Source organism: Rhinopithecus bieti, unplaced genomic scaffold (assembly GCF_001698545.2).
Source record: "Rhinopithecus bieti isolate Rb0 unplaced genomic scaffold, ASM169854v2 scaffold_7648, whole genome shotgun sequence".
Taxonomy (NCBI): Eukaryota; Metazoa; Chordata; class Mammalia; order Primates; family Cercopithecidae; genus Rhinopithecus; species Rhinopithecus bieti.
Window position 1 is genome coordinate 1,587,291 of NW_016805609.1, and position 14,232 is coordinate 1,601,522.

The following is a 14,232-nucleotide window of genomic DNA, read 5'->3' on the forward strand; positions in this document are numbered from 1 at the left end:
CTCAAAAAAGGGTATATCTACTGTATTTTGATCCTCCAAAATTCAGTTGGTCTGTATTTCTAATTATTTAGTACTTTAAAATATATAATTTATATTAGATGTGCACTAATTGTTGTTTTACATTATAGGTAATACAAGAAACCCGATTAAAACAAATTTATACAGCAGAAGAAAAGTATGTGGTGAAAACTTCTTTTTATTCAAACAAAATTATTTCTAGTAACACATCTCTAAAAGTAGCCCAGTTTCTCACTGTCACTGTGGACCTAGAACAAAGAAGACACTTAGAAGAACAGCTAAAGGTTGGTTAATTTGATCCGAATATTAGAAAATATTAACTGGATTTCTAATACTTTCACTGGAACAGTTTTTTAAATACGTTAACAATTTTTAAATATTTTATAGGAAATTAGTAGAAAATTGCAAGCAGTGGATTCAAGGTTGATTGCCTTACGTGAAACAAGCAAACATCTGGAGCACAAAGACAATGAACTTAGACAAAAGAAGAAGGAGCTTCTTGAGAGAAAAACCAAGAAAAGACAACTGGAACAGAAAATCAGTTCCAAACTAGGAAGGTATCTTTTAGCCTGTTCAGGGGGCAGGCACAAATTACTGTATGGGAGAATATTAATTATACACTGTAATAACAACACCATTTCCACAAGCACGCTTTGTAGTAATTTCTCTTTAATCTTTAATCTTACTACATAAAACACAATTTTAGTCCATAGGGCAAAAGGAGATGAATGTTGAGTGTTACAAATTCTTCTGTTCTTTGAGCTGTTATTCCAGTCTCTGAACTCCTTTATATGCTTTAAAATTAATGAGGACCTTGAAGAGGTTTTGTTTACCTGGATTGTATTTATTGATATTTACCATATTAGAAATTAAAACTGAGAATGTTTAAAATATTCATTAATTTATTTTTTTAGGTAGAGATGGGACAGTAATTTATTTTAAAAATAACAAGCCCATTATATGTTAACATAAAAATGTATTAAAAATAACTGTTTTCCGGCCGGGCGCGGTGGCTCAAGCCTATAATCCCAGCAGTTCGGGAGGCCGAGACGGGCAGATCACGAGGTCAGGAGATCGAGACCATCTTGGCTAACACGGTGCAATCCCGTCTTTACTAAAAAAATACAAAAAACTGGCTGGGCATGATGGTGGGCGCCTGTAGTCCCAGCTACTCGGGAGGCTGAGGCAGGAGAATGGCATAAACCCGGGAGGCGGAGCTTGCAGTGAGCTGAGATCCAGTCACTGCATTCCAGCCTGGGCAACAGAGCCAGACTCCGTCCCAAAAAAAAAAAAAAAATAACTGTTTTCCAGACAGAATACATTTAGTGAGAAGAGTGGCATTGTTTAACATTTTGCAGATTTCTTTAGTTGAAGTCAGTAGGTTTTCCCTACTTAATTCTGTATTGAGTTTGTAGTGAAATGTTTGAGTTGAAGTATATGAAGGAAATCTGGCTTCCCATAAATATGCAGTTGGAAAAGGGAGGAGTATTTTAGACTTCAGATAATTGTGGATATTCTTCTTTAATACTACATCAAAACTTGCCAAAGTGTAGTTTATTAAGGTTTAATTGCAGTGTAGAGTCTGAAACCATGTCAGTGATCTTGCGTACTCTGTTACATTAAAATCCATTGCAATTTAGATGGCGCTTTTACTCATGAATGATTTAGTTATAGCATGCATTGGTCATTTGGAAAATACTGGTTCATCAAGTCACAGATATTTCAAATGAACTTTATCATTGGCAACAAATGTTGTCAGTTATTTTCCTTGAAATGACAAGCTCCCTTTATTCCTTTTGGAAAAGAAAATGACCAAATAGCCAAGTGCAAACAATTATAGTTTGTCATTTTTTAAGTAAAAATGGTATTCCATGAAAAAAGCGTCTAGTGTAACTCCAAACTTAATCACACAAGTGTTTTTCCTTGAAACAACATTTATACTTTTGAATATTCTACAGATGTGTAATAAGTACAGCCTGCCCTCCATATTCGTGGGTTCCACATCCATGGATTCAACCAACCACAGATCAAAAATATTCAGAAGGCCAGGTGTAGTGTCTCATACTTATAATCCCAACACTTTGTGAGGCCAAGGCGGAAGGATCACTTGAGTCCAGGAGTTTGAGACCAGCCTGGGCAACATGGCAAGACCTCATCTATTCAGGCAGGGCAGGGAGGAGGGAAGAAAGAAAAATATTCAGGGTGACAAAATTGGATGGTTATGTCTGTATGGAACATGTACAGACTTTTTTTTTGTCATTCCTTAAGCAATACAATATAACAACTATTTACATAGCATTTATATTGTATTAGGTATTATAAGTAATCTAGAGATAATATAAAATATATGGGAGGGTGTGCATAGGCCATATGCAAATACTACATCATTTTATGTAAGGGACTCAAGCATCTATGGATTTTGGAATCCTTATGGAGTCCTGAAACCAATGTCTGATGGATACTGGGGGACAACTATATTATGTACTTCCTGTGTCATGACATTGAATATTAAAAATATATATACTTGAGATTTTGAGGTTTAATAAAATTTATGAATTTTACTGCTTCATCAAGGATATTAAGGGAATTTGGCATTTTAAAAAATTTCAAGTGCATGGCAGTGAAGAATCTAAGGACTAGTATACTTTGGTGCACTAGTTTTGATAGACTACCTTGATTTATTCTAAAGCACCAGCATTTTTACTCTCCATTGATTTTACACCATCAGTGCAAATGTCAGCATGGTGAGAAAGGCAAATGATGCCCTGTTATTACCATGAAAACAGTTTTTAACTCACAGACTCCTGAAATAGTTTCAGGTATCCCCAGGAGTCTGTGGACCACACTTTTGTGAACCACTGCCCTACATGATTATCCAAAACACTATGTCCATTGAGTTCTGAATGGTAGGAGAGGGGAGAGGAAGGTGTAGGCAGAAAAATTGTCAAATTGGCTATTTTCTCTCTAGTTCTGAAAGAGAGTAATAAGGAAAGAAAAGGTTATATTGATTTTTACAGAATAGATTTGGCACCTGAGGGTTTATCTTACTCATTTAGTTGCAGTCTTCCTTGTGACAATTATGTCTGCTTGGCCTTAATGGGTCACAGAATTCTGTGCAAAATGTGAATATAATATTGTCGAATGTCTCTTTTTTTTTTTTTTTTTTTTTGAGACAGGGTCTTGCTCTGCTACCCAGGCTGGAATGCAGTGGCATGATCACAGCTCACTGCAGCTTTGAACTCGGGCTTAAGCGATCCTCACACCTCAGCCTCCTGAGTAGCTGAGACCACAGGTGTGCACCACTATGCCCAGCTTATTTGTAGAGATGGGGTCTTGCTATATTGCTGGGGCTGGTCTTGAACACCAGACCTCAATCAATCCTCCCACCTCGGCCTCCCAAAGTGCTAGGATTACAGGCATGAGCCACCACACCCAGCCAAAAGTCTTTTCTAAATGGAAAACTACTGGCTTGTTGTGAAAACCCAATCACCCATTCTCAGAACAATTGTAACTTTTAGATCTTTTGTAGAAACCAGAATATATAAGGTAGGATAAAAGCTATTAGGGTATCAAGTCTGGGGAAGAGGCACATGGTTTCTAGTTTCAAGGTTTTTTCCATATCCTACCATAACACAGCCCACAGCTTTTTGTTGTTGTTCTGACTTCTTGTCTATAGACTAAAGGTAGATATTAGTGACATAATATTTAATAGTAACAGCTCATCTTGAATAAGGTTTGTTTACCTTGACTTAATATAGTTTGTATTCCTAAACACATTTAAAAATTGAATCATATTTGAAATGTATTAGGAAGATTTGTTCTTTGTTGTTTATGTTTTTTTAAAGCAAACAATTGCCCATTAACTTCTAGTTTTAAAATTGGTAATGTGCCTTGGTTGTTTAAAGCAAGATATATCTATTTAGTCTAGCTTCCCAGAATTTGTTTCAACTTTAAACCTTTTTTTTTTAAAACTTTTAACGCTTTCCTTCATTCCTATTCAATCTTCTGCAAAACGCTAAACTTTTACTGTGCAACTGCAGTATTGAACCCATTGTCTAAAACTAAACTTTCTCCTCATAAAGTAATGTTGATTTTTCACAGTGAGATGACTTTTCATACCTGTTACTAGCCTACTATCTCCTACTTATATTCACTTTGGACTACTGCATTGGTGATCTAGTTAGTGGACTGCCTGACTGGTCACTTCTCTATTTAATTCATGCAAAAGACTGTTGTAAAATGTATTTTCTTTGCATGTTCCTACCCCATTCAAGAATATTCATTATGAGGCCAGGTGCTGTGGCTCACGCCTGTAATCCTAGCACTTTGGGAGGCCCAGGCGGGTGGATCACTTGAGGTCAGGAGTTTGAGACCAGCCTGGCCAACATGGTGAAACCCTGTCTCTACTAAAAATACAAAAATTATCTGGGCATGGTGGTGGGCGCCTGTAATTCCAGTTACTTGGAAGGCTGAGGCAGGAGAATTACTTGAGCTGGGAAGTGGAAGTTGCAGTGAGCTGAGATTGTGCCACTGCACTCCAGCCTAGGCAACAGAGTAAGACTCCTATCTCAAAAAAAAAAAAATTCATTATGGGTTTCTACAGTTACTACATAAAATTTAATTAAACACTACTCTCCTTTAGGCAAGCTTTTATGATTATTCAAAATCTTGTTTTGATCTACCCATTCCAACTTATCTCCCTCCCCTCCCCAACATACCCTTCCTTGTACCATTCTGGCCACTCTGTACAGCACCCACTGAACTTATTTATTATTGCTTCCATCCTTTGTTCTTTTCCCTTGGAGGCAACATGATGTAGTGGAAAGAACATGGACTTTGGTACCAAACACATCTTAACACTTAATATCTGTGATTTTAGGCAATTTACTTCACTTACCTGAGCCTTAGTTTCTTCATCTTAAAATTGAGAACATACTATTAACTTTTAGGATTATTGTGTTGTGTTTTATTTTTTGTTTCTGTTTTTTAGCTATTAACTCTCCCCACTTAAGCTCCTTAAGGGAAGCGACAGTTTTGTAAACAATATTAATAGCAACAGAAACAACCTATATTGATTGATCAGTTATGGGCCAGGCACTATATTTAGTGTGTTACATGTGTTACCCCCCCCATACATAAGGAAACAATGTGTTACCTTTTTTAAGCTTCACCACAGCCCTATGGAGGAAGTACTATTATTATCTATAATTTATAGATGAGGAAACTGAGGCTCAGAAGAGTAACTTATCCAGAGTTAAACTGCTCGTTAGAGAATGGCAAAGAGGAAACAAAGCCATCTTTCTGACTCCAGATCCTAAACAGTTAACACAGGCATTACCTGGACTATGCTGGGGCACATAATATATCTCAACAGGTATTTTTTAATCCTGACTGATCACACAAAATGATTGTTTAATCTAGGAACTAGCAGTTCATATATCTGAAAAGTATTGCTAAATATATCCCAGAAAACTGCAGGAGACCAAAGAATTTGGGCTCAATGCTTGTGTTTAACCCTGATTTCTTCATCATTATATGTGTCATACAGTTTAAAACTGATGGAACAGGATACTTGCAACCTTGAAGAGGAAGAGCGAAAAGCAAGTACTAAAATCAAAGAAATTAATGTTCAAAAAGCAAAACTTGTTACTGAATTAACAAACCTAATAAAGGTAAGGTATTGTTTTAATTTTAGTCATTTTTTTACAGAAAATAGCGGGTAGATAAGATAGTAAAACCTTTAGAGGGAGGGAAGGTTTTGATTAAGGTTTTTGACATTTTAGTTATATAAGCAAGAGATCAGTTTCAGCTTGCTTAGTTGCTTGACATTTTCTTTAGAGGTAATAAATAGCATAAAAACACTCATTAAGCTGAATGTGTTTATACCAGATGACTCCCTTAAAAACAAAGGAAAATACTTTCTAAAAAATTGTTATAAGAACTGAACTGTTTGAGAGAGATGTCAGGCACAATAGGAAAATTATTTTTTCATGGTTTATAATTTTGTTTTACAAAACTTTTTTATTTCTAAAACATAGGTAACATAAAAAATTAACTCTTAGGGGTTTTGTTCCTAGATTTGTACTTCTTTGCATATACAAAAGTAGATTTAATTCTCCAAAATACTACAGTGATCTCTGAGAAAAACAAATTAGAATCAGATTATATGGCCGCATCTTCACAACTCCGTCTTACAGAGGTAAAATGTTTGCCTTTACTTTTTATTTGGAGGTTCTAACCTCAGACTAGTTTGAAAATATGTATCATGTGTCATCACTAGCAATATATAGTTTGTTGTTTTATTCTATTTAACTTACAAATTTAATGCATCATGTTGATGAGAAAGCAATACTTAAAATACTTAAGACAGGTTGAGTAACTTCAGCAATTTAATCTTTTGTTAATATCTGATTGTGAAATGATAAACACAAATACTGGGTGGAGGGGAGAACATGTGATATACCACATTAACTTAAAACCTAAAGGAGAGCTGGCAATAAGATGGTAGTGACAGTGGCATAGTTTTTGAATCTCCAAAATCCCTTCCCAAAAATAGAAGAGCAGCTAGAATAATATAACAGCAAACCTATGGACAACACGTATAACAAAACTAAGTTTCAAGGTATCCATACGGGTGTACTGCAGTACTATTCTGACGCTAACCATCCTGAGTCACTATCAAACTGTATACCCTAGGGGCACAGTTCCCAAAAAGACCACCCTTACTTCAGACACCATCTTCAAGTTTAGGGGTCCCCAGGTCACTTGTATTTCTGACCAACTAGCTACAAATTCAAGAGTTCCTATGACCCCCACTCAGATTCAATAATTTGATGAAACAACTCAGAATTCGAGAAAACACTTCTTAATGATTATAATTTTATTATAAAAGATACAATCAGGACTAGCAAAATTAAGAGACACAGGGCAACCAACATCTTGGAGGGTCCTAAACTCGAAAGTTTCTTTACTCTTTTCTTGTGCAATTAGGGTGCATCACCCTCCTCACACATCTCCTGGTTCATCAAGCAGGAGGCTCTACCAAGCTTCAGTACTCAGTTTTCTTATTGGGGTTTCATTGTGTAGACATGGTTGATTGAATCATTGGCCATGTGGTTGAGCTTGATCATCAGCCCCCTTCCCTGGAGTTTGGGAAGTTGGGCTGAAATCATGTGGCTCAAAGACATGTGTATTGCTCAAATCATGCAGTTGATCTTTGTGGCATTTTCTACCCTCATCCTGAGTCTTATTCTTAGCATTAACTCAGGAGTGATCCAAGGGGCTCGTGAGTATTACAGACTTTCCTATTGCTCAATTCCAAGAACTTCTAGAGGAACCAGCAACAAAGTCCAGTCAAATTTCTTTATTATACAACACCTGTGAACTCCAGAATACAAGTGGGTAAAATAAATCATCAGCAGCATCAAGATATCAAGCATGGTATCAGCAAGGGAGGGCTCAGAGAATCTAAATATCAGATTGCCAGCATCCTGATCATATCTAAAGGTCCCATTAGTTGTAGAACGCTTAGAGACCAATTTGAGAGCAGCTAAAACTGGGAGGCAACTTTATAGACTTCAGGAAGTCTGGGTAGTGCTGGGGTGATCTAGCCTTGTGAACTCTCAAACTAACTGAAACTCGTTTGCAGAACAAAACTCCTTACTGAAGAGAACTAGAGCTACATGATAAAGGAGAACATAAAATATATATTCTATGGTTATAAGTCTGACAGTGTAACTAAAGCACATTTCTCTGAAAATGTAAGAAGGGAAATAATGCAAGTAAAATAGAATATATTTACTGATTGTCCTATAGATATTTTCAGAAAATAAAAGTAATTGCTTCAAATTAGATGTTTTGGGAGAGGAAAATAAGGGAGAATTTCAAAATTATTTATAGTGGGGAGCCAATAGATAGTATCCCCCAAAACTATTAAGGACATAAGGATATTATGTAAGATATTTGCATAATAATAACCTTTGGAATAAAAATAAAAGCCTTCCTAAATACCAAAAAATATACAAAGACAAGAGACTGGCAGGGCAAAAAGATCACATAACTAAAGACTAGATATTTTATTTACAGATGTAAGAGACATAAAAACAAATACAACATAAAACAGTGGCAGAGCTAAGGCCAAACATCAGTCATATTATTAAATACAAATGGATATAATTCACCTATGAAAATGTTTTTTGGAAATAAATTCCAACACTGTGCAGAATGTGAGAGTTACATCTAAAAGAGTTTGAGAAAGCTTTAAAATAAAAAGATGAATGGGTGCAAGGGATCTTTTCGGGTGATGGAAATGTGAAATTGGACTGTGGTGATGTTTTACCCAGCTCTGTAAAATTTACTAAACAGTCACTGAATTGTACACATTCAATTATGGAGAATTTTATGGTATTGGTAAATTTTACCTCATGAAAAACTTAGTAAATGGAGAGGCAAAGTTATACCAGGAAATGGAAATACAAATTTTAAAAAGCTAAATATCTCAATATTGCTGTATGGACGGGATATATATATTCTTAGGTCTAAAAAAGGAAAGGAGAGAACTTTAGTATGTTACTATCAAAGAAGGATCAGGAGTGATACTAGGCCTTTATGTTGGCTTATTTAAAATTACAGTATTTTAAGGGCCGGGCGCGGTGGCTCAAGCTGTAATCCCAAGCACTTTGGAGGCCCGAGACGGTGGATCGCGAGGTCAGGAGATCGAAGAACCATTCTGGCTAACACGGTGAAACCCGTCTCTACTAAAAAATACCAAAAAACGGCGGGGCACGGTGGCTCAAGGCCTTAATCCCAGCACTTTGGAGGCCGAGACGTGTGGATCACGAGGTTCAGGAGATCGGAGACCATCCTTGGTCTACACGGGAAAACCCGTCTCTACTTAAAAAATACAAAAAACACTAAGCTGGACGACAAGGCGGGCGCTGTAGTCCCAGTACTTCGGGGAGGCTAGGCCAGGAGAATGGCGTAAGACCGGGAGGCAAGCTTGGCAAGTGGAGCCGAAGATCGCGGCCAACTGCACTCCAAGCCTGGGGACAGAGCTAGGACCTCTGTCTCAAAAATAAATAAATAAATAATTAAATAAATAAAAAATAAAATAAATAAAATAAATAATAAAACTAGCCGGGCGAATGGTGGCAGGCGCCTGTTAGTCCCAGCTACTCGGGAGGCTGAGGCAGGAGAAACGGTGCATGAACCCAGGGAGGCAGAGCTTGCAGTGAGCTGAGATTCCGGGCCACTGCACTCCAGCCTGGGCGACGAGCAAGACCCGTCTCAAAAAAAAAAAAAAAAAAATACAGTTGATAAACCAGAATCTTTTTTTTTTTTTTTTTTTTTTAACTGGGGATGGGAAATGACAAGGTTAAAAAGATACCAACTCATCTAAATAGATCTTGTATTTTTTTCCACTTTGGAGCCATCTGCCAAACAAAAACTAAATGAAAATTTTCCAAAAAGACCAAGCCTTAGTAAAGCACAGGTGGAAAACAAATGGCATCCCAACTTTGTTTTGTTAGCAACATAGCTAACAGAGAAAAGTTATTCCAAATGGACTATAAAACCATGGTAATGATTCTAAGGGGCAAAAAAAAAAAAAAATGGCAAAAAATCATACCACTCTTTTCAGTAATTTCATAATGTTAATATTTGTAATATTTTCTGGGGAAAATATTATAGAGTAAAACAAATAAGTACTTACGTTAATGTAATTCTGGTTTTAGCATAAGACGCGCGGATTTTCCAGATAATAGAAGAAGTAATAAAACCTTAACAGCTTTTAACTTGAATGTAAATATCAGAATGAAACTCCAAATGGTATTTTCTCAAAAAGCAAACATTTTCCTAGCTTTGGTCTACTAAAAGACCTTAGGATTAATTGACCTCCTTCAATAACCTATTTTTCACCTGAATGGGGCCCATTGGAAAAATTGGGCTGATTTCAGGGTCCAGGAGGAAGGAAATGTTTATATTAAGATTTAGGCCATGATCATCTTTGTCATAACCAAAATCAAAGGAAATTTTCCAGGAACTGGACTTGGTTAATCCGAACAGGACCCGCAAGGAGCCTACATGAAGGATCTTTTAACCTGCCATACATGAAAATAAATAGATGAAAACTTATAAAAAAATGTTTAATGTACAAGTTTATTATAATTTGGATGCTAAAATAAAATAATATGGTCACTTGGGGAGGATACTTGGGAACATGGGACTCCGTGAATTTGAAAAAATGGGTAGAGGAATTTTGCATTCATCCTGAAAAGAAAAAAAATGATGAGAAATTATCTCTTTAAAGAAGTAATTTATAAACAAGAAAGGAATTAGGCTGTTACTACTTTGCGGCTGCTAATGAATCAGATTACATTAGTTTTCAGCATCACAAAAGATAACCAGATTTTATGTGTATCCTAATGAAAGGACACACCACCAATATGGAATAGGGTATCTCTTCTCACACTGCTAAAAAGAACTGCCTGAGACTGGGTAGTTTATGAAGAGGTTTAGTTGACTCAGTTCCACAGGCTGTATAGGAAGCGTGGCTGGGAGGCCTCAGGACACTTAACAATCAGGTGTAAGGTGAAGGGGAAGCAAGCACGTCTTACCATGGCAGAGGATGAGGGGGAAATGTTACACACTTTTAAACAACTGGATCTTGTGAGAACTCATTCACTATCACAAGAACTACAGGGGGAATCTGCCCCCATTATCCAGTCACCTCCCACCAAGATCCTCCCTCAACATTGGGAATTACAATTCAACATGTGATTTGGACAGGAACACAGAGCCAACCATATCATTCTGCCCCTTGCCCTTCCCAAATCTCGTGTCCTTTTCATATTTCAGAACACAATCATGCCCTCCCAGCAGTCCCCCAAAGTCTTAACTCGTTCTAGCATTAACTCAAAAGTCTAAGTACAAGTTTTATCAGAGACAAGGCAAGCCGCTTCCATCTATGAACCTGTAAAATCAAAAACAAGCTAGTTGCGTCTAAGATATAATGGGGGCACAGGCATTAGGTAAATACCCACTTTCAAAAAGGGAGAAATCAGCCAAAACGAAGGAGCTACGGGCCCCACACATGTATGAAACCCTGCAGGGCAAACATTTAAGTCTTAATGCCCCAAAAAAATCTCCTTTGACTCCATGTTTCACATCAAGGCCACACTGATGCAAGGAATGGGCTCCCAAGTCTTTGGGCAGCTCCACCCCTGTGGCTTTGCAGGGTACAGCCCCCACAGCTGCTTTCATGGGCTGAGATTGAATGCATGTAACTTTTCCAGGCATGCGGTGCAAGCTGTCAGTGGATCTACTATTTGTTCTGGGGTCTGGAGGACAGTGGCCATCTTCTCACAGCTCCACTAGGCAGTGTCCCAGTGGGGACTCTGTGTGGGGGCTCCAACCCCTCACTTCTTTTGCACACTACCCTAGTAGAGGTTCTCCATGAGGGCTTTGCCCCTGCAGCAGACTTCTGCCTGGACATCCAGGCATTTCCATACATCCTTTGAAACCTAAGTAGTGTCTCCTTCAAACCTCAACTCTTGCCTTCTGCACACCCACAGGACCAACACCTCGTGGAAACTGCCAAGGCTTGGGGCTTACACCCCCTGAAGTAATGGCCCGAGCTGTATCTTGGCCCCTTTTAGCCACACCTGGAGTGGCTGGGATGTAGGGCACCACAGCACAGGGCTGTACAGAGCAGCAGGGCCCTGGACCTGGCCCAGGAAACAGGTTTTCCCTCCTAGACCGCCAGGACTGTGATGGGAGGGACTGCTTCTCACATGCCCTGGAGGCATTTTCTTCATTGTCTTGGCCATTAACATTTGGTTCTAATTTACTTCTGCAAGTTTTTTCAGCCTTGAATTCCTTCCCCAGGAAATGGGTTTTTCTTTTCTACTGCATGGTTGGGCTGCAAGTTTTCCAAACTTTCATGCTCTGCTTTCCTTTTAAAGTTCTAGTTTCAGGTCGTTTTTGTTTATGCAAATGAGCATAGGCTGTTAGAAGCAGCCAGGCCACATCTTGAGTGCTTTGCTGCTTAGAAATTTGTTCCACCAGATGCCCTAAATCATCTCTCAGGTTCAGAGTTCCACAGATCTCTTGAGCAGGGGCACAGTGCTGCCAGTCTCTTTGCAAAAACATACCAAGAGTGCCCTTTACTCCAGTTTCCAGTAAGTTCCTCATCTCCATCTGAGACCACCTCAACATGGACTTCACTGTCCATATCCTTGTCAGCATTTTGGTCACAACCACTCAACAGGTTTCGAAGTTCCAAACTTTCCCTCATCTTCCTATCTTCTGAGCCTTCCAAACTGTTCCAGCCTCTGCTTATTAGCCAGTTCCAAAGTTGTTTCCACATTTTCAGATATCTTTATAGCAGTGCCCTACTTCTCTTGTATCAATTTTCTGTATTAGTACATTCTCACACTTCTATAAGGAACTACCTGAGACTGGGTAATTTATAAAGAAAAGGTTTATTTGAATCACAGTTTTTCAGGCTGTACAAGATGCATGGCTGGGAGGCCTCAGGAAACTTAAAATCATAGGGAAGGTGAAGAGGAATCAAGCGTGTCTTACCATGACGGCGAGAGAGAGAGAGAGTGAATGGGGAAAGTGCTGCACACTTTTAAACAACCAGATCTTGTGAGAACTCAGTATCATGAGATCAGCAAGGAGGAAATCCACCCTCATGAGCCAATCACTTCCCACTAGATTCCTCCCCCAACATTGGGGATTATGGTTCGACATGAGATTTGGATTGGGACACAGAGCCAAACCATATCAAATAGTCTTATGAAAAATATCAAATTGCAGTGTAAGTCACTAAAACAGGGTTTCTCATCTGAGCATTATTGACATTTTAGAGTGGATACATTTTTTTGTGCTTTTTAGAATGTTTAGCAGCATCCCTAGCCTCTGCCTGTTAGATGTCAGTAGTACACACACACACACACCTCACCCCAGTTGTTACAATCAAAAATGTCTCCAGACATTTGCCCCCTGGGGAGCAAAAGTACCTCTGGTTCAGAACCGCTGGTCTTAAACTACCAGGTTACAATAAATACAGGAGAGCAAGAAATATATTAGATGACACAGGAATACAGTCAGCAAAACCTAGAATATAAGGAACTCTGTAGGGCAAATAATTTACTTCAGCACTCTTCAATAGAAATACAGTGTAAGCGCTACATGTAACTTTTTTTTTTTTTTTGAGGCAGAATCTTCACTCTGTCGCCCAGGCTGGAGTGCAGTCTCGGCTCACTGCAACCTCCGCCTTCTGGGTTCAGGCGATTTTCCTGCCTCAGCCTCCCAAGTAGCTGGGACTACAGGCGTACCACCATGCCCTGCCAATTTTTTTGTATTTTTGGTAGAGATGGTGTTTCACTATGTTGGCCAGGCTGGTTTCAAACTCCTGACCTCAGGTTATCCACCCACCTCAGCCTCCCAAAGCCTGGGTTTCTGGCATGAGCCACCACACCCAGCCTACATGTAACTTTGTAGTAGCCAGATTTTACAAAGCAAAAAGAAATGGGTTAAATGAATTACAATAATATATTTTACCCAGTATGTCCAAAATATTGTCATTTCAACTTATAAGCAATATTGAAAATTTACTAATAAGCTATTTTGTATCTCATATTGTCTTCAAAATACTTTATACTTAAAACACATCTCAAGTCAGTAAATTTTCATCAGAAATACTTGATCTATATTTTGATTTTCTAAAACTGATAGTTGAAAAAGTTAGGTTCACATACCCAAGCTGTTCCATTTTCCAATAGCTAGGAACAAGTATCAGTTTTTAATTTTAAATTTAAATTCAAATTTAAAATTCAGTTTCTCAGTCGATTTAGCCACATTTTAGTGCTTTATAGCTACACGTGACTAGTTTCTATTTTATTGGGCAGTACAGTTTCTGAAATATATTTCAACGAAAAATGGAAGGGGAAACCTAAAAGTTTAAAAGGACTTAAGAAATGTATTAACCAAATATCATGTGTACACCTTATTTTGATTCTGATTTAAACAAAACAACTACTTTTAAAGGTAGAAAAAAATAGGGAGATTTGAATACTGACTCAGTACTTGATAATAGAATTTATTGATAATATTTTTAGGTTTGATAGTAGTGTTATGGTTATGGGTTTTTTTTTTTAAGTCTTTGTCTTTTAAAGATATATTGCCACAATATTTATGAAGGAAATGATA

General features: G+C 38.0%; 1 protein-coding gene across 1 annotated transcript in view; it reads left to right on the plus strand.

Moving 5' to 3' along the window:
* SMC5 (structural maintenance of chromosomes 5) overlaps positions 1-14,232 on the plus strand; it is a 105,709-nt gene that overhangs the window by 68,925 nt on the left and 22,552 nt on the right. The window contains 5 exon segments of the mRNA XM_017873065.1: positions 129-302; positions 406-575; positions 5,567-5,690; positions 6,096-6,120; positions 6,123-6,217. Coding sequence (XP_017728554.1) covers positions 129-302; positions 406-575; positions 5,567-5,690; positions 6,096-6,120; positions 6,123-6,217 — 588 coding nt within the window.